This window comes from Haemaphysalis longicornis, unplaced genomic scaffold (assembly GCF_048455015.1).
Source record: "Haemaphysalis longicornis isolate Haplotype H1 unplaced genomic scaffold, Haemaphysalis longicornis Haplotype H1 scaffold_10, whole genome shotgun sequence".
Classification (NCBI taxonomy): Eukaryota; Metazoa; Arthropoda; class Arachnida; order Ixodida; family Ixodidae; genus Haemaphysalis; species Haemaphysalis longicornis.
In genome coordinates, this window is record NW_027526204.1 from 72,291,712 (window position 1) to 72,319,387 (window position 27,676).

At 44.9% G+C, this 27,676-nt stretch overlaps 1 protein-coding gene across 1 annotated transcript; it reads right to left on the reverse strand.

The window, feature by feature from the left end:
- Positions 1 to 314: 314 nt before the first annotated feature.
- On the reverse strand, positions 315 to 24,644 carry LOC144157787 (thiopurine S-methyltransferase-like). Its single transcript, XM_077688545.1, has 8 exons — positions 24,478 to 24,644; positions 21,602 to 21,694; positions 11,312 to 11,441; positions 9,732 to 9,784; positions 7,454 to 7,528; positions 5,777 to 5,862; positions 5,474 to 5,518; positions 315 to 491 (listed from the first exon to the last, which is right to left on the reverse strand). The coding sequence occupies exons 1-8, from the start codon at positions 24,570 to 24,572 to the stop codon at positions 367 to 369; spliced, it is 702 nt and encodes a 233-aa protein (XP_077544671.1). The 5' UTR covers positions 24,573 to 24,644; the 3' UTR covers positions 315 to 366.
- Positions 24,645 to 27,676: the final 3,032 nt, after the last annotated feature.

Here is a 27,676-nt window from a genome sequence, read left to right on the forward strand (position 1 = left end):
CTTGCGGTCTGCAAGAAGCGTAGACGCAGCTCAGTGGCGTACCATTTATCTGTAGTCGTGGTGTGTTGACGGCGTCGGTGCACAGGAAATTTGCGCCTTGTGGTTTCACACAGAACAGGAATTGAGCATGCCGCTAGGATACGGGACTGGAGTGGCGAAACATCCTTGAACGTTGATCTTACTGCAGGAAAAATCTCTTCTCCCACACGGCGAGTTTTCATTCCACACTGGTGCGAGAAATGCCAGGATAGACATATGGAGCTTCGCTGTAGAACACGCTACTCGACTGGTGTCCAACAGTTTTTAACCTTTATTTTAACCGAGATATAAGAGTCCTCACTAACACCTCCACGAACCTGAGGTAAGCTAGCTCGGGTCGCTTGGTGATTCGACTAAGTGCCACAGGCAGTAGGTGACTGGACCATCGCCGTCCAAGTACTCGGCGTGCTGCTCAACGCTGGTGTCAACCAGCGCTACCTGTGCGACGTCCCCTGAAATAGACGTGTTGAAAACATGACATACTGAGCTCATAGGATGCGCAGCAATAATCTTGAACTGTTCTCGCAAGTGTCGCTGCTGGCTATCACTATAGGCGAATGACGTTAACGTTAGGATTAAAATGCGTGACCCCGTCGGACGTAAGCGGCAACCACAAGGACTGTTTTGCTCGTCTGGCGGCCGTCGGCGTCCCCTAGTGGTGACTCGAAACGGACGCTGGAGAGTGCCAAATTGAAGAAAAAAATTACACCACCTTCCCGCTAGGGAAACCTGAGTTGATGCAAAGCATCTCGGAGGTTCCGCAACGTTCACGAGACTGGGTATCCAAATAACGGAAAATGAGCGAACTCCGGACGGCGAAGCATGACTCAACCGAAGCATCAACTGAGGGAGCGGCGCGCGGACCGGGTTTATTATATAGAGCAGATAGAGTGGAGAGGACGAGATGAGAGAGGAGACGCGCATGCGCGCTTATAGCGAAGCTTCGGTGATGAGTAGCGCACGCGCTATCGCACAGCTGGCATGGAGAGGGGAGAGAAGGAGCACCGCGCGCGCTATCGTACAGCTGGCGTGGAGAGAGGGAGAAAGGGAGAAGCGCGTGCGCTATCGCCCAGCTGGTGGGGAGAGGGGGAGAGGTGCGGATGGACGACGGACGGACGATGGATGACAGAGCCGAGAGCAAGAGATGCTTTGCATCTAATAACGAGCCAATTTGAAATCAGGTGGTTTGGGCTAACAAACCGATCTGGCAGACGGTGGTAGAGTAAATTGCGCTATGGAACGTTTTTCGCGTCGCCGCCAGGAGACGCCGAAGGCTTTCAGACGCGAGAAAAACGCTCCATGTGGTTGCCGCTTTACGGTATTCACCCGGCTCTTGCAATTAGTGGTAACGAACAACTTGGTGTCCCGTTTACATTTTATTCAAAAGGTGTAAAGTGCGCCAAGGAAGACGCCACACACAGAAATACATACACAAGGACTGGCCCAGACGTGTAACTAACGTTTATTCAACGCGGAAACACACATAAATACAGACGGGAATATCATTGCGCACGCGCAAAACAAACAAACAAACAAACAAACAAACAAACAAACAAACAAACAAACAAACAAACAAACGAACAAACGAACAAACGAACAAACAAACAAACAAACAAACAAACAAACAAACAAACAAACAAACAAACAAACAAACAAACAAACAAATAAATAAATAAATAAATAAATAAATAAACAAACAAACAAACAAACAAACAAACAAACAAACAAACAAACAAACAAACAAACGCGCGAAAGATAACGTGTAGGTGCAAGGATAGCCGAGCAAGAGACATTAGCGAGGCTTACCATATCAGGAAAAAGGAATATTACTGTGCAGCGATACGACAATTGTTCTGCACAACAGTGAGATGATGTTTAGCGACCAGCGTTTGTGAAAATGCTTATCACAGGTTGTTGCAAATATGTTTATATTTTTTTTTCTGCGCGCAATGATATGCTGGTCTGTATTTATGTGTGTTTCTGCGCGGAATAAACGTTAGTTACAAGTCCGCGCCTGTCGTTGTGTACCTCTCTTTGTGTCGTCTTTCTTAGCGCAGTTTACACCTTTTGAAAATATGCACCAACTCTCCGAACAACAAGTCCTTCTAAACTACGTTTTATTCAGTTCACAAACACCCGTACTTCGCCGTGGAGTTTTTTCCTAGCGCCAGTTGGTGCAATTACAGATAAGACAAGTCATTCGCCAGTGGGGTGACACCTGCTCTACGTGAACATTAATGTTTTTGCACAGAATATTATACCATACACAAAGCAAAATCTCAATTTAGGGACGTACACTAGTTCTAAAGCTAGGTAAAAACAGGTCATGTAAATTTTTTCGCTTTGCGGGGTAAAATTCTCGATCTATTAGTACCCCCGTAGACTTGACGAATGAGCTTGGCTAACCGAAACTTGGTCAAATTGAATACAGCTGGACAATTTCAACTACAAGAAATCTGGAAATAAATCGTTAGCGACAATTTCAACTGCAAAAATATCCAGAAATAAATCGTTAGCGACATCTGATACGGAGAGATCGTTTGATACCAGTAAGATAGACTATACAGTATGTAAATTGTTCTACGTCATTTTCGTTGTTAAAGCATCAACTTTTATAAAAATGGAAGAAAAGTGTTGTTCCGATGTACATTTTTAGTGTTCAAGTACACCTAGTGAGAAACCCGTAAACGAATAAGCTCTAGCAATATCATAAGAACTATAAAGCACTTAAAATGACTTGAACGTTATTTTAGTGCAATCAAGAAGGGCAAAAAGGAGAAAAGAATTGACAGGTGCTGCTGCTGAACGTCACTATTCTGTTAATTTCCTATAGCACCAGTTTGTTCCTGCAAACCGGAATGATAACCACTCCACCTTGTGGAGAGAGACGTCCAATGAAGCTGGAGCTCTGGTGAGATTTTCTATGTTGAATTATACGGAGTGATACGATTTCGACGTCACAGACAAGGGACGCACAGGATTGGTAGCTAGATACAACGATGCTTTATTATCGCGCGGCTATGCCAATCCCGCTGCATACTCTATAGGTTTTCCGGCTCAATTTAATCCAATCGCCCTACTATCCAGGTGCCAGGGAGTTTAATGCAAGCACCATCTAATTTAATCCAGGTTCCAGCGATCTTAATCCGAGTGCTATCCAATTTAATCTTTTTGGCAACCAAATCAATCCAGCTAGCAGAAGAATATTCAGGAGTGTATTGTGCGAAATTAGGCGCAGCTTTGCGGAATTTGTTGCGCGTGGTGTGGTGAAAACGTGGTGTTTCTTGATCCACTATATCCGAAATATCATATGCGTGGAGCTTAATGGACATTTACTAACAACCGCAGACAAGGAGAGCGGCTTCGTGTGATCCGTTGGTGCCGTGTGCTCATAGAATGCGAGATCGTCAGAAGTATCGTCTGCTCGTTTATTGTTACGCCAGCAGATTTGCCCGCGTATTGTTACGCGAGCAGACGACACTTCTGTCGCGAGTAGGCGAGAGAGAGAGAGAGAGAGAGAGAGAGAGAGAGAGAGAGAGAGAGAGAGAGAGAGAGAGAGAGAGAGAGAGAGAGAGACTCTTCATGAAAAAGGAAAATGCAGAGAGGTTTGCCGACATCACTTCGCCGAAATGCTACTCTGCGGGAAAAGGAGGAGAGGAAAAAAGGTAGTATGTGTAGTTAAGGAGAGTAGTAGTAGAGAAAAAAATAAGATACGGTCCTTCATCAGGGCATTTGGACAAATTCGAATACCGCAGGCAGGGCTTTGTGCTGAGCAGAAGGAGAGGGCCTATCTCTGATAATCTCGCAGACGATATTATAATTTAGAAGTAACGTGTATCGCTGCAGAAAAGCATTCAATAATTGAAAATCAGAATGCAAAGGGCATTTAAGTAACGTGTTTTTATCAAAAGAGTTTTTGAGCGCAGAGCAGACGATACTTTTGACGTGTGTTATCGACGGCGCTCTCGCAGACAATCAGCCCACAGCACGCGGCACCAACGGTCTGCGCGTGTTAGTGAATGTACATTAAGCTCGTCGCATACGATATTTTGCACATAATGGCTCAACAAACACCACGTTTTCACCACACTACGCGCAATAAATCCGCGAAGCTGTGCCCAATTTCGCACAAGATAGTCCTGATCATGCTTCTGTAGCTGGAATAATTTGTTGGTTCTGGAGGTAGCCACGATGCTAGCGTACTGGTGCCCTCGATGTTGGGAGGCGTCTTGTGTAGATAAATGCATGATCCCCACCGAAGGCGGTATTGCGCGCTTGGGCCCGCGCTTGTCGGCGACCGTCGTCGTGTGAGGGGTTCATATTTCTAAGCAAATGGAGCATCTTTAGTTTTTGTCGCCAAAAGTCCAGGATTACATCAAGTGGAGTGACATTCTTTGCTGCCCAGCCAATCTGGTGAAGGATGCGGCGACCAACCGCAATTCTGCTCATTCAGAGCTTCTGGACAGAAAGATGGCCCTCTATCAGCTCTTCCACCGTGTTGCAGAGCCCCGTGATAAGCAGCATCTCTGTGGACGCACTCATGGGAAGACCAATGGCTTGCTCTAGCGCCATTCTAATAGTTATATACAGCATCTTTATGTCCTCCTTGCCTTGAAGAAGACAGAGGGTTGACGTAAGTGATTCTCGAGAGGACAAAAGCTTGAACTAATCGAAAGGTATCAGATTCCTTCAGGCCTCGCTTCTTGGTGGCAACTTGCCTGATCATGTGTATGATTTTATTGATGCTGTGTTTGAGGCGCTGCAAGAATACGTCACCCTTGGTGTTCGGCTGAAGATCTAGGCTCAGGATCTTGATGCTGGGGCTTGCAGTGATGGCCTGGCCGTAAAGGAGTATTTGAATGTGTTCCTTGAGGTGTCGCTTGGCGTGAGGGCGGACGACAAGGAGCTGAGATTTTTTACGTGAACACTGGAAGCCACAGGCTTAAGCACATCGGCGTACTAGAAGTGAGATGCCATGGGTTGGCGTGAGCTTCCTTTTTCGCTATCGCGTGGCATTCAGCGAGAATGCAGGTGTTACACCCGTAGATGTGCTTGGTGAGTGCACCACTTGTCTTCCCGTCTCCGCGTGGGCTCGTAGCTAAATCGGTAAGACAACGGCCTCTAGCTTTGTCACTCTTTGAGTTCCAGGTTCGATTCCTGGCGGTGCCAGTAAATTATTTTATTTGTTCGAGCAAGGTTTTTGTTGACACCAACGGTAGCGAAAGAACCCTTGTGGGGTAGAGGTAAAAAACTTTGCTTTAAGAGTTCTTAAGGATACGAGCGCACACGAACTGAACGCCCAAATTGGAGTTCGTCTTTGGTAAATGGTGTTTATGCCTAAAAGCTACGCCGTAAAGCAAATCATGTTGTATAAACAAGCGAGGTACCCCTGCCGGAAATTTTGTCTGTGCAGGTCTAGGCATTTTTTCCTTACCAAAATGCTTCCGTAACGCACCCTCGTCCGTACTCCGTGGAGATACTGAAAAAAAAAACATGGGTTTAATGGTGCATTTAGAAAACGTATTGAACACCTAACCTTAATGCAGGTCAGAATATTTGTGGTAGACTAACCACTAACGAAACCACTAACGTTAGCTCGATGAATGTCACCTTTTTTTAAGCAGTGCCAAAAAACGTGCTGTTCCAAAAAAGTACGACCCAAGGTGGGTATGCAGGTTAATGTTAACCAGCTTAATTTGCAAAAGTGTTCCAGTGAAACCAATGTATATCATCGCACCTTTGTACCAAGGAGCGTCGTAGACAGGTGTCCACATGCCGTACGAGAACCCAGGTGCCAGTAGAGATTTCAACACGGAAGCGTACCTGAAAAAGGAATTTTACCAGGACCAACACCGTGATGAAACCAGCTGTGGCTGTTTACTTCCACCAGTGACCAACGCGGCATTTGAGTTCACGAGTGCAGCCGAGGCGCAGGTAACCCACGATCCAAAAACTGCCTAGCGGGGCAGAGTTGGGGGTGCGGCACACGGAGGTTCAAACTCACGCAATGCTTGGCCCCAGAAAAACGTTGCGGGCCACGCAAACCTTTTCTTACGTTCTTAGCTTGCTGTGGTTACTGTCCTTAGAATACCAACTTGTTTCTGTCCCAAAACTCCAACTCAAACGTCAACTCTCAAAGCATCAAAGCGTAGGTAATCATAACAGTGCGTCGGAGTAGGAATTCGTATGATCGGGTGTTCATGCGCGCAGTGAGTAGAGGATTACACATGCGAACTCCTAGGGAACTGGTACCAGATGTGGAGGGGAAGAATGAACTGTAGAACTGCGCATCCACCCCCCCTCGCTGGGCCCTTTCGCCCAAGCAGGAATCATATAATTTCACATTAATATCTAATAGAGGGAAATCTGGCACCACTGTCTAGGCGAGCCACACTTCAGCGAACGTTCCGTCATGTACCGGGCAGGCACGTTCCACTTGTCCTTGGCATGGCTCATGAACAGGCTGGACAGTTACTCTGGCTACAAAAAAGCAACAATATTACTGTACAAGATTATTCAAATTTTTTGTTATTTTAAAATTGCAGCTCCGAAAAGATTTATTCCTGAAGTATTGTTTAGAAGCTTCATGCGAGATAAAAAAAAATGTTACCCTTTTAAGCTGATTTTCTGTTCAGGACAAAAAAGAAGCCATCTGGCCAGCCAAGCCAAGTAGGCGAGGAACGTCGCTCACTGCAATGGCGGCGCCCACGACGGCCCGCAGTTAGAGCGTCCGATTTCCCTCTAGTATATATTAACATGAAACTTTACGGCAGGCATCACTCTTAAGCCGAGCACGCAAATGCCACGATCAATATGCGTACTCGCAGAGGCACGCTTGTTTCTTAAACGAAGGATTGTTTTAGGGGGCGGGCAGTACACCCGCCCACAGGCAGACACAAACTTCGAGCCAAAATTTTCCCAGGAATGGTATCCGATTTGTAGGAACACAAAAATAAAACCAAAACAATTCCGAATCTTCATGCCGCGCGTGTAGAGTCATGGACAAAGGAAATGAAAAGACGAAAATATCAACCATAGCACACTAATAGCACGATTGTTGTCCATGCAAGCCAAAGTAACGCCTGGCTTAATTACAGTAAAAAGGTTTGGAAACGTGGCTTTCCACACATACAAACAGTGTCCTATTATTGAACTTCCGTGAACAGCATTTTAAAATTTAGCGTGTTCCGGTTCATATTTTCGGGCTGGAATTTCGTTTGTTCCTGACTGTACCTAAGTATCCGTTGATAGAACAGAGTTACATTTATAATAAACGAAGGAAGCGATGCTTCCATTTAAGAAAATGCGATGTTTATAAAATTTCGCAACCTTATGAGAAGTCAGCATTACTTGCTTTTTATGGTAAACAAGGCGGCAAATTTACAAGCATAATAATACCGAAAAAATCACTCACTTCTCCCTGTCGTCCTCCTTGATGGCCGTGAATCCCGACCTGTCCCATACGATGTCGAAGAGGCCGGCACATTCCCTAATGTGGAAGGAGACATTTTATTGCCTTGTTTGGCTGGCATGGCCATTGCATATAACTTGTGGAGTCATTGTTTTTCCAAAATCCAGTTACTTTTGTTGTGTGCGTGCGAAACTGTAGTGGAATAGGGCAATCTGCCTGCGTACTATTAGGAAAGCTAACATTAACTACCGAAATGAAACAAATAAAAGGAAATATCTATAAAACCAAATAACAAACGTAGGGAAAATCGTGAAGCGAAATGGCGCTGCCGCCATAGCAACCTCTCGTAGCGGTGAGTTTAAGTTTTAACTGACAGGTTATCGCACTGGAAACCCGACCGCCATTGCGAAACACCCATACGGGAGTGACCGCGCGCGCGCCTCCAGTCCGGCCGTGCCAGAGCGAACCCTCACTATGAAGTGAAATATGTTGTGAGAAAACGCTTGTACATTAATTTCTTGCTTGGATTGCGCGGATGTAAGATGCAGTTTTAGCAGCGGTGCCGCCGCTGATGAGTTGGCAACTGCTGACGGCACTGTGGGAGGGGTCTAATGCTTTGAGGACTAATGTCCGCAAAAGGTACCCGCCGCTTGACGTACAATGAATTTGATCTTGATTGTCAGTTTGTTAATATTAGTGTTAAGCGCTCAATCGTTAATTCACAGTATATGCCTAGCAAAGGTGATTTGCCAACGCTCTCAGCAAAAGTCCCAGAGAGACGAAGGAAGGACACAGAATGGTAAAAAATTACACCACCTTCCCACGTGGGTACCCTGAGGAGATGCAAAGCCGTACAAACTCTTGCAAACTCGAGATGCTTCGCATCTCCTCAGGGTTCCCACGTGGGAAGATTGTGTAATTTTTTTGCTTTCCGCCTCCATCAGAAAAGCGGCCGCCGCGGCTGAACCCGCGACCTCGTGCTCAGCAGCGCAACGCCTTAGCCACTGAGCCACCACGGCGGGTCACTGCCAGTACCGTTGGCGTCCATTGTCAGCTCATCGGACGGCGCAGACCGAAGCAGCAACTGAAGGGAGCAGCGGCGCGGACTTGGTTTATCTGACGTGGCGAGGAGGAGGGGAGAGGAGGAGCAGCGCGCACAGTTGTTGGAAGGAGGAGAGAGTGACGTTATCACAGCTGGCGTGGAGAGAGAAAGGGGGAGGAGTAGCGCACAGAGGTGGTGTAGAGAGGAGAAGGGGCGAGAGTGACGTTATTACAGCTGGCGTGGAGGGGAAGAGAGGTGCGGATGCCGGACGACGGGAGGACAACGGACATAGCCCCAAGCAAGAGATGCTTTGCATCTAAAATGAGGAAGCTCTCACGCCATCTTCTTGAGCCAGACAAACGCAGAGGTTTCTTCAACTCGAGTAAAGCTCGTCGAGAATGGCGCATATTCGCCGGTGTGCACTGGACAATGCTTTATTATTGAAAAAAAAACCGTTTCTTCAATCAATCAATCAATCAATCAATCAATCAATCAATCAATCAATCAATCAATCAATCAATCAATCAATCAATCAATCAATCAATCAATCAATCAATCAATCAATCAACCGCCTAAAGCGCAAGCGCGGAAAGATCGGCCACAAACATTTGTGCGGGCGATGTGCGCGTTTAGATAGACTATAACGACCTGGTCAATTCATTTCGAGGTTTTCAAAAAAAGTACTTTAAGTTTTAAATCCACGTAAAAATTTTCAGGAGAATGTCGTATATTCTTAGATTAGCATGTTTTCATTATAGTTATTTTTTTTGTTTTCTTATTTTTTCTTGTGTGAGCACGTGCGTGTAGCGCTTAACAACAAAGGCAAAACAGGAATTATGAAGCGACACACGCGCACTGTAGGAGAGGCGGCCCACGAAAATTTGAATTTATTGTGTAAATAATGCGGTGGACATTGGGAACACCACCTAATGTTGCATAAACTTCCCGTGAACACAAAAAAGAACAACAAAGAGGAGAGCGATGGTTCCGGCGAAATTGTAGACCAAAATTATCGTCGACACAGTTAGCCAAAAGCAGTAATCTTTATACAGTACCTCAAGGCGTTTTACCAATCACAACAGCTAGAATGACACCTGTATTTTCTGTGGTTTATTTTTATCACATAAGTGCGAAACGTGTAGGCAGGGCGCTCGACAGTCTTAAAGTTCACTGCATCTAGACGACACTACCACGAAATCGAAAATGGCAATATCGGGATTATTAGAACTGTTTCCTTACCTTCTGAAATTGAAGATGCTGCAAACGAACACTCGCAACCGGTTGTCGGTAGTCTGAACACAGAAGAGAATGCGAGAACACTGATTCAGTGCACATTATCAGTACGAGATTTGATGCCACTGTGAAATCAATGAAATGGTAGCCTTTTTTTTAATTGCGAGAGCTTGCCCTACGGCATAACAGGAAGTTTTAAAGGTACAACATTGCGCCAGTTTCGCGTAAAAAATTCAAGAAGAGACCGGTACTGGGATCTCCATATCCAACGCTTAAAATCTGGTGGTCTCCTAGGATGGAGCCCTGTGCCTCGAAGGTGTTGAATTCGGGCGTTTCTGAGACCTGAGCAGGTCCACAACAGGTGTTAAACGTCACCTTCTGGGGCAAGAGTCACACAGAAGGGGCAGGTGTCCGGAAAGGGGGCGTGATATCGGGAAGGCAAAGCGTGAATAACTGCTGGGGATAACGCCACCCCAACTCGAAGCCTCCGAAGCAATTTGATGCCGTTTGCTCAGATCTCGCATAATCACCGACCCTTGGAATGCAAACAGCACAAAAACACAAACTTTCCTGTTTTGCGAGCGCATTGTGTTGCCAGTGCCATTACCTGAGCAATGTTTTGTTGGCGCTCTAGGAAATAAGAGTTGTAAGAAATTTTGTGCGGGGAACCTCTTTAGAGCATTATTTATGCCTACTGATGTGGACGAGATAGGTATACGGTAATGTTCTTGCCAAGGAATGGGATATAGATTCACCATAGGTAGCATTAAGTATAGTTCCACAATCTGGAGCAGTGAATGGATCCTTGGAATGTTCATCACGAATCTTCATAAAAAAGTGTTCGCATTCCTAGGTTAAAACTGAGGATGGTATTCGGCTATCTAATGGGCGTTCTTCTGCAGTTATGTTGAGGGAAGATTTCTTGCCCGCCTTTTTTCTGGGGGTTCACATGTGGACGATAATATTGTTTGAGTTCATCGCTGTGCCGCAGAAGACTCCACGCATGGGCTCAAACAGTGTGCTTAAGTAAGAGATATACAGCGGCGGGTCACCTCAATTTCCCTTTTTTTTCTCCTATGTCGTTTCCTGCACAGTTAACTAATCAGTCACCTTGGTTGGCAGAGGACAGTAAATTTACAAATTAAGAAGAAAAAAGTGCATTTTCAACGAAGTGGGTAGCGACAGCGAAATGTTCAATTGTAGGAGTCTGGAGCGGTGGCATAGAAGAAGATAAAACACAAACGTGCGTAACGAAGGAGACAGTGTAGGCAGCGAATATTATTTCTTACCGGTAACGTGACACCACTTATATATTTTAAACATTTGGGCACTGTCGCGCTATGCCCATGCAGACACAAATCTACGCACGCATGGGCACTCATAAAGATAGATAAAAAAATGAACAATAGAACAAATGGTTCAGTACTGCAAAACTTTGACCTTCGCCACCTTAGGTAGTAGGTACACTTTTCAAGCCTGGCTACACTGCTCATTTAGACACGCATTCATAGAAACCACGTGGAAAGGAAGCGAACTCCGCAAAGCAACAAGCCGTTACACACCACACAGATCTACGCAATGGTTACCTGTAAAATCTTGCAGTTGATGGCCGGACACGAGGTCTCTTCCATGCTGAGGTTGTTCTCCGAGAAATACTCGCGAACGCAGTCTTCGACGTACTCCACGCCGACAACGCTGTGGCCCAGGTCGAGAAACCTGCTTGTCGGAAACACCAGCGTTAATATCGTCCTAAAGTCCGACAAATAGGGCTAAGTGGTGATGCACTATCTGGAATTGCGCTGGGTGTAACTACGAAAAGACGAAAGTAGACACATGGGCAGGGGGATGTGCATTTTTTATGCATGGTGTAACTACAACAGGAATAAAGGGAATAAGTTGGCGCATCACCTGTCAATGTAATTAAATCGTTTAGCTGCGTCTTCTACGCAGATGACACGACTATCCCTGCCACGCATGACTCCACATCTGCTCTTACTTTGCACGAATAACGAACTTCTGGATGTTACAAAATGGTACTACAAGAACAAACCTATTATTAAAGCGAAGCTTATGCCGTTGTACGTCAATACGCTTAGCAGGAAGGCCAACTTTTTTTGACGATGATGGTGAATGCAAGTAGGTCGAGTGAAAGAAAAAAAAAAGCGCTTCCCGTGGCTGGGATCAAAGCTGCGTGTTTCGCGTTATGAAGACGGCTCCTATCCGATGCTCAATTTCGACATGGTCGAACAGAACGCAAAGCAGCAAGTACCGATTCGCGCCGTACACCCCAAATCCAAACGTTAGGCCTGCGGAGTGCATACCCGGGAGTTGCTGTGGGTATTCTGAAAACGTGTTGCGTACCTCCAGAGTACCACATACTCGCAGCGTGGGATTGGCCAACCAAACAATTCATCACAAGAAAGCTTCACGTTAAACCTTCGTCATCGTTACACGGAGAGGTGCATGATTTTTAATCCAGCCAAAACCCAGTCTACGTTTTTTCGATCTACTCAAAGGCAATTAAATTACCTTTTGATCAACCCTTAAACCTTGGTCCTAACCCTATGCCCGCTTATATTACAGGTATTTTTCTTGGTGTTCACCTTCACTGCCACGGGAAGTTTAAAGTACCAGAGAGGATGCATGTAATGGTAGAAGCGAGGTTAATTAGCCGAGTCATTTCGCTTAGTTCTTCACACTGATCACATAAGAAAGCAAACGGCATTAGGAATTCCGGGTCTAATAAAACTCGTTAAGTTTTTGCTCTAAATGTACTCCTGTCCCTGTATTTTGCCTTCATTTACTCTCATATCATGTATGGTATTGCTGCTTGGGGAAACATTTATGACTTGGGGAAACATTTCGCACGCAGCAGCGGCAACGGGCGCACGCTTCAGCACCGCCTAATTTTGCCCAACTACCTTGCAGAGCCATCGACTACTCTATCGCCGACGCCTAATCTACCGACTGGATAAGAAGCTGCCGGCACGACGACTATCGGCGATGGACGCTGGGAGCCTATAAAGGAACGCTTCTCCGAGGCCCTGGCATTTCGCACGCAGCAGCGGCAACGGGCGCACGCTTCAGCACCGCCTAATTTTGCCCAACTACCTTGCAGGTTGGTTGCTTTTTGCTCCACTGTACTATAAGTTAGTTCTTCTTCTGCTACCGTTGCTGCTGCTGCTGCTGCTGCTGTTGTTGTTGCCGATGTCGTTTTTTCTCAGCTATGTCTGAGGAAAGCTTGATAGAGTGCCTTAAATGTCATGGCCAAGTGTCCAAGGGTGACACGTTCATAACATGTGTTTCCTGCAATTACCCTTACCACGTTGGAGATTGTTCTGGCCTTAGCATGTCTAAATTCCGCAAACAGAAGGACTCCTTCAAAGCTGCTTGGAATTGTGCAACCTGTCTAACGGCTAGTAACAGAGGCGCATCTGTTCCTAGTGAATCGAACGCCTCGAACATCGAGCAAAAACTAATTGAACTTAACGATAAGTTTTCCATGCTCATTCCGCTTGTCGCAAAAGTAGATGCTCTTTCCGAACTGATCACGAAAGTGACCGGTATTGAATCGTCAATCGCTCACCTCTCTGATCTGCACGACAAAATAATGGAAAAACTTGACAAACAGGAAAACGATATTGCTTCTTTGAAGAAGAGGGTAGAACGCATTGAATCGGGCACCTCGCCGGTGGTTGCGCAGATGAAGCGTCAGCTCAATGACCTCGAGCAGTACAGCCGGCGCCAGAACATTGAAATTCACGGCATCGAAAGAACTGAGAATGAAAACTTGCTGGAAAAAATGAACGACTTGGCGCGAACACTGGAACTGCCCGAGATAACGAGCTCTGACGTTGACGCCCTTCACCGACTACCAGCACGTGCCGGTAAAGAGTCTGTTGTAATTGCGCGGTTTCATTCAACCACTCTTAAGAAAGCGTGGTTAGAGAGCCGCTCGGCCCTTAAACACAAAAAGCCTGACATGCGTATCTTCGATAACCTGACTGCTTCCAACAAACATCTCCTGTGGCTTGCGCGAATGAAGGCGGAAGAAAAATGCTACCGCTTTGTGTGGCAAAAGAATGGGCACGTGCTGGTCCGTAAGGACGAGGGCGATGCTGTAATTCGTATCCATGATGAACGTGATCTCGAAAAACTTGTTTAGGCAGTTTAAGTGTCCGATCTAAATTGCGATAGGAATTTCCAATGCCTGTCGCAAAGAATTCCTGCTGCTATCATGATATCGCATCTTTCTGTAATGTTGTATCTACGCAACAGAAACAAACAGGTTTTTTTTCTTATTATCATTTAAATGCGCAGAGCTTACGGAATAAAGAAGAAGAACTGGACTCTTTTTTATCTTCTGTAGACTATAATTTTGATGTGCTGGCTTTTTGTGAAACGTGGTTTAGCGGTGACTCTGATATCGTACAGTTCGATGGCTACAATTGCGAGGCGTTGTGTAGAAAAGAAAGGAGGGGTGGTGGCGTGGCCCTTTATGTTAAAAATAAATTTTCGTATAATGTTATGCCCGAATACTCTGTTATTAATCCGCATTTTGAGTCCCTCTTTATTACAGCTAACGTATTCACGCTAGGAGTGATTTACCGCCCGCCCTCTGGATCCTTAAAAGAATTTCACAACTTTTTTGAGCCAATGTTGGAATATTTTTCATCTTTTAAATCGCCAGTAATTATTCTTGGTGATTTAAATATAAACATTTTAAACCAAACTGATTCAGTTAGAGACTTTCGAGATATTCTATCACTCAACGGTTTTTCGAATCTTATTGATGTTCCCACACGCATAACAGCCACTTCTGAGAGTCTGATTGACTTGTGTCTCACAAATCTTGATAAAAACGATGTTAATGCTGGTGTACTTACTACGGCTATCAGTGACCATATGTCTCTTTATTGCCTTATTCCGAAACACTCGGTGCACAGGGTTAAACCTATAGCGACAAGTTATAGCATTAGGCCTATAACAACGAGTTGTATTAATAATTTTCGACAGCTTGTATCGTCTATAGATTGGGGTAGAATTATGCAAGAAACTGATCCCAACGCTATCTATGATGCATTTTTTGATAAAATTATTGGAGCATACGATCGTGCGTTTCCGACCAAAATAATTAAGAAGAGTAAGAAAGCAAGAAAACCCTGGATAACCAATGCTCTTTTGCGTCGAATAAAAGAAAAAAATAAACTCTTTCATAAATTCATAGGAAACAGGGACCTGAGAATGCTTAGAGTACAAAAAGATCAGAAATAGGCTGAGCTCTGATATTAAAAAGTCCCGTATTACTTACTACGCTAATAAATTTGCCGAGATATATTTTGACCCTCAGAAAACTTGGCGCACTATCAAAGATCTACTACGGAAAACACGAACTGCCGCTCCTAAGGAAATTAAAATAGATGGGCAGATATTAACTGATAATGCCCTTGCTAACGAGTTCAACCGCCACTTTTTGACTTTTGGAGCGTCGGAGGTGACCACTTGTGTGGATTTTGAAACGTATATAGAGCATAATCTGCCACAGACCTTATTTCTTTACCCGGTTACCCAAGTTGAAATTGTTGGTATAATTAACAGCCTAAAAAGTAATGTTTCGTGTGGTTTCGATGGCATTAAAGTGGCTCCAATTAAAGCGGTCTCAGATTTGCTATGCGACGTAGTTTGCCACCTAATGAATACGATTTTGTTGACAGGAATATTTCCGGATAAAATGAAAATTGCCAAGGTTTCCGTTTTACATAAAGGTGGTGCTCTTGACTGTATTTATAACTACAGACCAATATCAGTACTTCCCCTTTTTTCCAAAATAGCAGAGAAAGTTATAAATACTAGAATTACTCAGCATCTTTGTAAACACAACCTAATAACCGAATATCAGTATGGGTTTCGGCAAGGTAAATCTACTGAATCAGCATTATTAAGCATTAGAGAGAAAATTGCAACTAATATAGAAAATCAACTGTACACAATAGGTATCTTTTTAGATTTTAACAAAGCTTTTGATTCTATTAAACATCCAATACTGTTTGCAAAGTTACCGTACTATGGAATAAGAGGAGTTCCACTTCAGTTACTGCATAGCTACCTGACTAATCGTAGACAGTTCGTTGTGATTAATAATCTGCAGTCGGATACGGAATTAATAAATTATGGAGTTCCGCAAGGATCTATATTAGGACCAACACTATTCTTACTGTATATAAACGATATTGTCAACATCCCACTGACCTCAGACATTGTCCTTTACGCCGATGATACGAATGTTTTTTTCACGTCTAATAACCTTTCCTCTCTCATTCCTACTGTCAATCTATGGCTTCAAAATTTGTCCTGCTGGTTAGACGCAAATAGGCTCTTATTGAATGCTAAGAAAACCAAGTACATTGTCTTCTCCGCCGTTAATAAACCAGTTCATCTTAATACATCTATAACGTTTAAATCATGCCCGCTAGAACAGACTTCAGAATACAAGTTTTTAGGGGTACTATTTCATGAAAATCTTCGGTGGACAAGTCACGTGAACTTTATAAAAGGTATCATTGCTAAATCACTTGGTATGCTAAATAGATTTCGGACGTTGTTACCAATACGAATAAAACGGCAACTTTATTTTAGTACAGTGCATTCCCGTATACAATATTGTTTATTAGTCTGGGGGGTTACATCGAAGTATAATTTGGAACGACTATATATAATGCAGAAAAAAGGTATACGATTCATTCAAAATCTATCTAGTCATGATCACACATTTTCATACTTTTCCCAGAACCGGATCCTTCATATAGAAATGTTGTACAAACAGCGTTTGCTGGAAATGGTTTTTCTTGAATTCAAAGCAAATCGTGAGCTCTTCTTTGACACATATACAAACACGGAGACACCATATAATTTCAGAAATAAAGGCTTTGTCAAAATTAAGACGAGAACTAAATACGGCATGCAATTATTAAAATGGCAAATTCCGAACCTTCTGAATTGTTACCCAGCATTTCTGGATATAATAGACAGTTCTCCCTCCTTGCTTGCCTTCAGAAAACTTAGTAAAACTTATTTCCTCGAACAATCGTGACTTTTTTGTATATTTTGTTTTTCAGTCCTAAAGAACATGTTCTTCTTTGGCCTTAATGGTTATGTGACATGTTGGTGATGTATGTGTTGACCACAAATTCTGTCATTTCTTTTTCACTTATATTGCCTTATCGTGTTTGACACTCGTGTTTGACACTCTGTATGTGTTTTTTTTTATTGTATGCGCTTGATAATCTGCAATGCGTTTGAACATTTTATATTTTATTCGATGTAATGATTGATTCGATGCAATGTTTGATGTTTGATGATTTAGTGTGTTTTGAGCGTTTGAGATCCAGCAATCTGATTTGAAGTATGTCGCGCTCATGTTGTCTGCTGCGTGTACTGTCTGGTGTCGAAGGCCCAGTCAGGTGGCTTTCAATGCCGCCTCTTGCCTTGGCACCAAGACAGACCGCTATTGAACATCGTTTTTGTCAATAAACAATAAACAAACAAACAAACAAACTGTCGTCTAACCTCTATTGAGAGCATACAAAATCAAGAGATCCGTTTCATCACAAATAGTTCACCTTGCTCCAATGCAAGCAATGCACACCATGACAATGAAATCCTACCTGTTAGTAAGTTATTTGTTTAGCATGGTTGTTTTGTTTGAATAGCATAATGCTCAACTATTGTTGGAATTTATTGATGCACTTTTTTTACGAAACAACAATGTTTCCAGATTTGCCACCAACCTTAATTTTTTTACCTGCATCGCGCACAAATAATGGGAGAATGACCTTTACCTTCGCGGCCACTTTCTTACGGAATGGCCTGAATTTTTCTATTGCTTGTATTCACTGGCGAGGCGCGCATGCAGGCAACCACGTGAGTGCGCCGTCACTCGTTACGTCGGGATCCGCGGGATGGCGGTACTTGTCCGTGCTAAGTAGAGTTCCTGTATATAGCTACCCAAGGGGAGCAGAGTTGTGTTTCTATCCGCCATCTTGAGTTTCAGGTCGTGCGGGAAAGGCACCAGTCTTGCATGTAGGAGCTGACTCCGGGCCGCCGCGCCATAGAGTTTCTTATAATATACACTAGAGAGGAATCTGGCGCTAGCGTCTATGCGGCTCACATCAAGACCATCTGTGTTGTCATGGGCCGCCATTACATCATACGCTCGCCTTAGTTTCATCATTGGCTTGGATTGAAACGCTTTAGTGGCCGTATATTTGAACACAGTACCACAAAAAACGCAAAAGATAATGTGTTATAAGTGGAAAATAAAATAGGCTGTTTTAAAGCTAACGAAAAAGGAAGTAAAGCCTATTTTCGCAGGAATGGTTGTGCAGGACAAGCTGGTAGTTAACAACAATGTCAAAATTTTGTTGGAAACTCATTAGAGATTCTTATTTTGGTAATTTTACTATTATTTCAGACAATAAGTTGTTTGAAGAGTTTGGAAAGCTTTTTGAGCGTGCCTACGAAAACGTCGTCTTCGTGGTGAACCGGCGCACAGAGAGTCAGCTACAGTATAACAAATCTTCTTGCTGAGCGAGTTGGTTCATACTTGAAGAAAAAAGAAAACGTGGCGTTAAACAGTAGCGGACGAAGGCAAGATAGGACAGATACAGGCGCCCGTATCGGTCGTATCTTGTCTTCGTCGAAGTAGGTTTTGTTTCTTTTTTTTCGTCGGCTACAACTTTCGCGGCGGCATATTACCTGCTCAGTCATACGTTCTTCGACTGCGGCATGACCAACGTCAGGTACGATCACGCACTACCTGCCTTTTCACCGAACACGGCTACCACAGAACAGGGAGGATTTCAGCTTCCTCGCAGCTCGTAGATGTGTTAATGCATAGTAAAGAAAGCAAATTCCAAAAACCGCTTAAGAACCCAAGTGTCATGCCAAGCCCAAGCCAAAAGGGGGGGTCTTCCCATTAACCCCCACGACGACATGTAATACCAGGTGCAGTTCCCTCTCTAGTATACGTACTAAGAAACTCTATGCGTCGCGCCAGCGGAAGCGGCGAGGAGGCGTGGCGAGGAGGAGGGGTGAGGAGCGGCACCAAGGAGGTTAAATCTGACTTTTAACGAAATTTCTGTGGTGGAAATCAATACGGAGACGTCGGACATGGCTCGCAGTGTTGAATTAGGGCATGAGAATCCGTTACGTAATTTAAAACCGCTGGAAAAGTCGGCAAATACTGCTGCAAAGCAATCGGCATCTGGTTTCTTTCCCCGAGCAAGATGGCCGCCGGCGGCTTCAGCCGAGCCCATTGGCTGGTATAGGTGACTTCCACTCCAGCAATTTTTTTAACCTCCTTGAGCGGCACGCACAAAAACTGGCGCCCGATAGACTGCTGCTCATGAGCTGAGCGGCCGCTGCGGCCGCCGCATCTCCAAACGCCGATGCTCAGTTGAGCAGAGCTGACTAAATACGGGGTCCTGTGCGCAGCACTGAAAGCGGGCTTTTCGGCCGAACTGGAACCCGCGGCATGTGGCGATCAGACGCGCAACTCTTTCGCTACGCGATATACAGGAACTCTAGTGCTAAGTACATGAGTGTGTTGCACGTTACGAACTCTATCTTACCGAAAGCAAAGTATTGCCTCGAGTCCAATGTGAGTGCGATTAATAACATCTCTCTTGAAGCCACCGTTTAGAGTCGGATTCTAGTTCACTCTATTGCAACGGAGCAGACGACGCACGCCGGTGTTTTTTTTCTTCGGCTAGCGGGCGCAGTGGCGAAAGCCGCGCCTTGTCCGTGGCGCATCGGCCATGTCTGTGGCCGTTTCTAGTGTTGCCAAGCGAAGAAATCGACAGCTAAACTTCTTAACGAATACCACCCATAAAATCGATATCTACGTTGTCTACATTCAAAAAGTCGTTTAAATTGTTTCTTTTGAATTACTGGCTGTCTGTTCCTGTATTCTCGGGGTTTTATAATCCAGATACTTGTATTTTGATTGGAAATGTCCGTGATCAAGTAGCATGCGTTATTATCCTTCTTTATCTTTTTCTTCTTTTCTTTCTTTTTCTCTCTTTCTTTACGTAGACTTTCGTTGACTGCAGTGACCCTTAGCTTACAGTGATTACTCATCTCAATAAATTGTATATTTGATTGCCATTCACACATATTACGGGTTGCTTGTTCGCTTGATGTGTTTTATTGTTTGGTAGCATCTATTGAGGATCGTTTTTTTCTTTGGGACCCTCGGGTGCATAACAATATTACTGTACTACATTTTTGGATTCCCTAACAAACTGAAACGAAAGCTGGAAACTACTATGCTGCAGACTTGGCAGTAATGAAATTACAGTAATTAAATTGCGGTAATTAAATTACTCTTTTGCTGTAGTGGGAAATCTAATGAATTAATTTTGGGTGTTGGTAATTTAGCAATGTAATAAATTACTTCAGGCCAGTAATTTCATGGAAATTACTCATTACTTTCCCTGCCGTTGCGGCATAAAAAGTTGACCAAGAAAAGTTGACCAAGCAGGGTTCCAATTCCCAATGGGTCTCTGGGAACTGGAAATCTACGAACGCGAAGAAAACAACGCTTCGATGAGAGCTCTGCCTGCTTTCTCAGGCCTCTTCATTCCCTTTTCATGCGTTCGGGGAATGCCGTGGAAACAGTCAGTCGGGTTAAACAAATACGTGCAGATTGTGTTCAAGGCTTCGTTACACTGGTCACTAGTGTAAGCCCGCTGCTGGGAAGATCAGGAGGACCGGGCACATTCAGTCTTCAAGCGATGAACTCCAGCGTTGAAGGAGCAGCGGCATCGATGATCTTACAGTTTTCGAAGTGTACGCTCAAATGAAAAAAGTTCTTGATTATGTTCAACACAACCCTGCCCTCATCCGCGCCAGCGGAGCATCTTTTTAGCATGGAAAAAGACACTCTGTCGTACAAACGATGACGCCTTTCCGATGCCCACTTTGAGTCGCAGCTCCTGAGATCTAATAAATGTATCTAACACATCAAATAGCACTGTAAATAAACTATACAAAAGATGGTGTATAAGCAAATATATTTATAGGGATTGCAGGGTATATGCATATGAGTGTAAATAAAATGTATATGTGTTGGTATTGTGTCAGTGATGAATTTCGTTGAAGTAATTTCAAAGTAATTCAATTACTTTTGAAAAGTAATACTAATGTAATGTCTCTCTCTCTCTCTCTCTCTCTCTCTCTCTCTCTCTCTCTTTTTCTCTCTCGGGCTATGTATGCAAGCAATGTTCCGCTAGACATTGTGTAAAATTTTTTTTTCTCATTTCTGTTTATTTAACGACATTTGTTGTAACAACATTTTCTTTAGTAATAGTTTACTGAATTTGACAGAAAAACAGTGTCTTGTTGAAATTGCATTGTGTCAATTACACGCAAGCCCTCTAGGATGTAAACCGTCAGGCGCCATCTGCTGCCCATACACCGGTACGGGGCGAGAGCTCGTCAAGCTGTCCACAGCAGCTTTTTCTCTCGCCCCGTCATGTCTTATAAAGAACATGAAATAAAATTCTATTCTATTCTATTCTATTCTATTCTATTCTATTCTATTCTATTCTATTCTATTCTACTTTCGTCCACCTGTAATTTGTAATGTATGTTAATTACATTTTAGAAAATTCTAGAAAAGTAATGAGTAATGCAATTTAATTAGTTTTTAGAAGTAATTTAGCCATCTTGCTATGCTGTCGTTGATTAGTGCATTGGCCGTTTTTGCGCCCGAAACGGTCTTTCTTTCCCTTGTTCTTCTCGACCGGAAACGCGAACAACGGGTTGCAGGGAGTTACGTCCGGTCACAACTTGTGCCGTTGAACACATGAACTCACCACTTCAGTTCGTGCGCTTTCCCGCAAAGGGGAACGAACACGCGTGCTTGCTTCTTTCCGGCAAGAACGACGTCTTTGTTATCCAGTAAAATCCTGCGTGCAGGTAAATGTCATGTTAACTAAATAAAAACACTGAACCGGTGTAAAAGCACTCAACTTTTGCACCCTCATATTCTCGAGCTACAGTTGTGCGCAGTATTTGTGTTCTAATGAGGAAATCATTTGTTAACAAGGTAGGTCGAAAATCCAGCGTACATGGCACACACAACGACCTACGAACGGCACTCGGGATGGCCGGTTTATCCGAGAATAAGAAAACGTGACGAGGATTATTCGGAATGACCTAATATTGCCCAGGGGAGCTTCTATAAGCAAAGTAATAAACAAAAGAACAGACCAATAGAGTTGAAAAAAAATGGTTTAACTTTGGCTCTGTGTGTGATTCGAACCACAGTCCTCCGGAATGCAAGAGGACAGAGAACACCAACACTCGATGATTCACAGCTGATAAAGGTAGTAGTAGTTGTACTTTTCCATCAGAAGAAGTCCTTTTCCAGTCATGATTCAGTCAATATTAGAAGTCTTACCGAGCGATCCGAGAATTCGCAGTATTCGTGCCAGGCCGATGTTCACTGAGTGAATAGCTGTTATATGTAGTGTATCCGAATCCAGCTGGTGGGGTTGTATGTGGGAATGCTTACCATTGCCGTTAGAAGGTGGAGTAAGATTGTGATAAAGGGCAAAAGTAGGACAAGTGCAAGTGAGATGGTGGAGTGTGAAGAGTGCACATGCATGACAAAAGGGGTAACTAAAGTCAAGCAGTGAATAAAGGAGTGAAGAAGTGTAAATTAGGAATAGGTAATTAGGAAAGAAAACGTGTATATACTGCTCGCTATAGGAGTAATATCACTCAGCGTATTGCAGATGTAGGAATTAGGGGGCCAGCAAAGTACGTGTCCGCATTACAGCTCTAAACGGTGCAATATGCCAAGCCTCAGCCGTAGGAACGATGGCAGGAGGAAAACAAAATGTGATGAGCCATTCTACTCCCTGAAGGTGAATGACCAGCGACACCGACTTCCTCCTGTAGCCTCCGTGATGGCTTGGCCCATGTGGTATCGCATAACCTTTGTTTCCTTGGAATTCTAAACACTGACGTGCACGAATGCACGCAGACACAATGTTTTGAGGGTGTGTGTCATGCCCTTCAATATGACAGCGAGTGAGTGGGTCACGGGTGGGTGTTCTTTGTTGAGGCTGATATGCTCAGCAAGGAATACGGCGTGGACATTGTAAACCGACAACAGAGCACGCAAACTTTTTCATGCTGTTCGCGAAGGCGAATTGATGGGGTAGATTGGGTACGTTTACGAAATTAGGTAGGTAGTAAAATATAATTTGGGCGGAATGTCAAAGACCGATGCGTAGAGATGATTTGGGGAAGGGGGGGGGGGGGGGAGTCAGTCGTTTCTGTTAAGGGACTGCGCCTGCCTCAGCTAATCCACCCGTGCCAGGCGATCGAGGGTTAATAGAAAGTGTACGAAAGTAACTACGAATATTAAATCCTACAGCAAACTAACTTCGAATACTTATTAGCACCATTCGTTGGTTGAAGCAGCGCGCTCTTAAATATTGCTATTGAGTTCCACATTTTAGGGCGCCCGTCTGTGGGCTGAGCCGCGTCGCCGTCGTAACCGAGTGAACTATGGCAAGACCGAATAGTTAAAGAAAGCAAAGGAGGAGAGTGTCGCGAAATTGTGAGGCGAGGACGGTTCGCTGAGGCGGCGCGAGCAATCTCCGAAAGTGTGTGGTGAGGGGGGTGGGCAGCATGCTGTGCCAGCATGACACGCTGGTCTGTGCGACGCTGGCGAAAACGTGAGGAGGGCGTGCGCGTGACGATGGTGTGCTTTCTCTGCCTAACACGCGGGTCGCGGTCCCTTTCTGAGACGCACTTCGCGCCGCCGACGCAGAGGCTCATCATCCCTGCCGTCGAGAGAACCCACGAGTGGGGGCAGCCTCAGAACACTGCTGCTGCGCCCAATATCGCATTAGGGAGTATCGTAATCGCCAGTTCCTTTTTTTATTGTTTTCTTGCCGACCTTATAGCCTTGACACGTTTTTACGGTAGTTTTTCGACTCGGGACTCGCTGCCATATAACGCTTTTCGACGAAGCTAGATGCACTGGTTCGTATTTGGGTGAATAAAGTCAGCCTTTTGATTTTTATGTATAAGATTGTCCACACGCGCAGCTCTAATCACCTGTTTGCGTGGTTCAACTTTGAAAGTGGCTGGAACATTCTCCATCTAGTTTTTGAGTTTTTGAGGGGGGGGGGGTGGTCGATAATTTTATTCTATATTTACAGGTAATATCAAGAAGCGCAATTAATAAGGTCTGCACCTTTACCCGTGAACAAGTTAATCAGCAAAGAGAGAGAGAGAGAGAGAGAGAGAGAGAGAGAGAGAGAGAGAGAGAGAGAGAGACAGACAAAAGAAAATAGCCTTTAATGGTACTTGTGAGGTTAGCCTGGCAAAGGCACCTGGCGCGCTACACGAGATATGAGAAGACATGAAATTGATGAAGTGATGACGATGACGATGATGACGATGATGTGCTCAATACTGAAGCCTTATTTAACGCGCCTGATCAAGACCTGTACTTCGCAGGAAAGCCAATAGCGCTTTTGTCGCTCGAGGTGCTCGTTCTGAGTTAGACGAAGGGCCCAACGAGTAACTTGTCGTTAGTCCTCTAGAAAGCCGCTGTCCCAGGGACACTAAAAGGGACGTCCTAGCAACAGCATACCGCGCACATTCACGTAATACGTGTTCAAGTCCTCGCGCACGTCACAAAGAGTGCAGAGGGGGGAAGTATACTCACTGCGTAACACCCTCCTCTTGCCAAGCGGCAGATAACCCTTCTTTCCACTGGTTTAGCCAGAATTCCTGACCATCTTTTTTTGGCGCGCCGTACATGGTGGTATCAGCACCTCTTGCCCGACACAACTGCCGACTGCGAGTCACAACTCGCGCCACTAAAGGCACGTTTGCAGACGATCCACGTGTGTTCATATTTCAGCTGCATTCGCTCGTGAACCCACCGGCACGCGATAACAGGATATAACGCAGGAACAAAAGATCGGGGCCTTTTTTTGCAGCGTTCTAACTTACGCAAAGAGCATAGAAAAATTCATAGACAATAGCTCTTCCGGTGAACGGGCTAAAAAAAATTAAAGCCGTACCACTCAACGTGAAAGCTCTCGGAAGTGCAGAGCAGTGATTCGCCGTTCTCCGCTCAGTGCTATCCCCGCTCACGCTTATACCCTCCCTGTTTTTTGATGCATTGAACGGAGGTTTGTCTAGCCGGCAGTGCGCCGGGAAGGCGATCTTGTCACGTCGTTCTCGGTGCCTGTTATCATCATCAGTATTTATGTTGGCGGTAAGTGAGAAATCAGCAATAGGCCATACCTGGGATGGGCGTGGAGCAGCGAATGATGATGGTTACTGTGACGACATCTCGTGGAGTACGTACACATGACGAAATGGTTGTTGTAGAGGCAGCATCAGCATTAAGCATTAAGAAGCATCAGACTCAAAGAGGTAGGCTGGGAAAGAAAGCATGAACGTGTACTGAGCACGCACGCATGTACGCACACACACACACACATGTATGCACGTGTGTAGGAGTGAGCAGTGTTTCACCCCCACACATACACGGACACGCGCACCCACACACCCATGTATGTATGTATGTATGTATGTATGTATGTATGTATGTATGTATGTATGTATGTATGTATGTATGTATGTATGTATGTATGTATGTATGTATGGATGTATGGATGGATGGATGGATGGATGGATGGATGGATGGATGGATGGATGGATGGATGGATGGATGGATGGATGCGTGAGTGTGCGCGCGTCCGTGCGTGCGCGCAGTGCCTGCCTGAAAGAGAGGTGGGGCCCCGCCGCATCACGCGCCGGCGACGGGCGGGCGAGTGACAGCGGAGTTTCCAGTTGAGCCACATGAGCCACACATCAATTACGGCTCATGTGGCTCCCACTTCGAAGCTCCTACGGAGTAGATCATCGTCTACGAAAGTCGCTTTCACGAAAACGCGGGTTCGATTCCCGGCTGCGGCGGCCGCTATTCTGATGGAGGCGATAAGCAAGAACGCCCCAGTGTTCGAGATAAAGATCCCCGGGTGGCTAAAATCAATCCGGTTCCCTCTACTACAGTGCACCTCATCGCCTGTGAAGCGTTGGCAGTTTAAACCCCCAGATCAATCATATCAATCAATCAATACCCTTTAACTGACGTCTGAACTCACGTATATGGAAACTAACATTGCTAAAATTCACCGGAAAGATGTATGCGGAGTCCGTAAAAATGTGATCTCCTGGAATACAGTTATTGAAAAGTAATCTAAGATTATGCATTGACCTCGCCTATTCTGCAGCCATTCCGCGGTCGCACAGAATTCCGGAAGACGGCAATACAGACTGTTGCAATACAAATGTGGATTAAAAAAATTGGGCCCATCTGCCCGCGAGGGGGACTCGAGTAAATGCGTGGCATAGGGGGTGGGTGTATTGCGTTAACATTCAGTGTTTGGGGAGTTGGTGGTAGTGAATGCGTTGTATCAGCAGATTCTTGACGTAGTTTGAATGAGTCAAGGATATAAGGCGCGTTCGTAGCCTCCCATTCTGTGTCGGCTTTGTGGCGCAGTGGGTAGAGCACCATGTACATTGCGTTCCGCCCGCAGGGTGGAGGGATCGAAACCAGGCGCCGGATAGTATTTTTTTTTATATAGTGAAGGGGGTGGGGTGCGGACTACGACTACGGACGTCAACGCGGGTGACATCGTGAGTTACTGAAATGCTCTGCATTTAAAAATTGCATTATGTTTATTCTCCAAAATGAGAGTATCACTACGGGCATTTACTATGCTAAATTATTCTAAGGGATCGTCAAGCGCAATTTATACACGGCATTAATTCAAACTTGTGCAACTCACCTTCTGCGGCCTCGTGGCTCGCGCAGTCTCGCTATACGAGGTAATCCGGCTAAGAAATTCGAAAATTATGTGTAAATAATTTCAATTCCCCCCCCCCCCTCCACCCCCAATTTTTTTCTTATTCGCTGCCACAATGACATTCATTCCATCACTGTTGCTATGAGTGTGAGCTTCTTTCATTTTTTTGGAAGTGATAATCATTGCACATCCCCTTGGAGGGGCGTCCTCTATGACGTGTATGAGTCTAGTATGTTGCGAGCCAGTGTTTTCACGATTACGGCGAACGCTGCAGTGTTTTTGGCCAATTTTGGCCAATTTTCCTAAATGGGTATGCTTGGCCTGACAAACGTGGTCCGGGGACGCTGGGCGGTTGCCGCAAGGCACGCATTCTAGCCGCGAGGCTAGAATGCAAAGGCCACCACTTTTTTTTTTCTGTGGTCTATCTCTAATTTTTTGGTGTGCTTGTCTGTAATAGATTTACATTCTTTCAATGACACTTCATAGCACCCGCCACGAAGGTCACCTGGCTCTCCACGACAGGGAGTGATATCAAATAAAAATGGACAACGCAATCAACATCCAAGTGCGACATATCGCGTTGTTAGCAACATATAGACTTGCAGAATGTGGCATGCGCGTCAGGAAAAGCATGCGCTTTCTGCTGTTTATTTGGTACGTGACAATGATCTCAATAATGTGGATTCATCGAGCTGGAGTGAAGAGCACGAGTCCCTCATGGAGCCAGGTGCCAAAGGTAGCAAGATACCTCCACGTCCGGAATGGGGAACGTCCCCTCCGGGTCAGAGTAGGTGTCGACCAGGGTGACCTTCGCGACATCGCCTGAAACAGAAGCAACAGTGAATGCAAGCAACTGAACTGACAAAACGTGCCCCAGTACTTTTGTTTCGGCTTTTGGGGGGTAAAATTTGCGAGGCTGGTTTTCTGTACGGATGTCAGGATAAACAAAGACAATTTAGTGCTCATAACGAGCGTATGCCAAGGCTACAACAGTCTGTTTGCAAAGGCGGTTTAATTAAAAATGGAGTTTGCAACAACTAC

Bases quoted from the DNA above. Each gene is read 5' to 3' on its own strand.
- LOC144157787 (XM_077688545.1), bottom strand. From the start codon at position 24,572: ATGTACGGCGCGCCAAAAAAAGATGGTCAGGAATTCTGGCTAAACCAG. The intron at 21,695-24,477 runs GTGAGTATACTT...ACCTGCACGCAG, and splicing joins CAAGAGGAGGGTGTTACGCA to GATTTTACTGGATAACAAAG. The intron at 492-5,473 runs GTAAGGAAAAAA...CGTCTATTTCAG, and splicing joins TGCGTTACGGAAGCATTTTG to GGGACGTCGCACAGGTAGCG.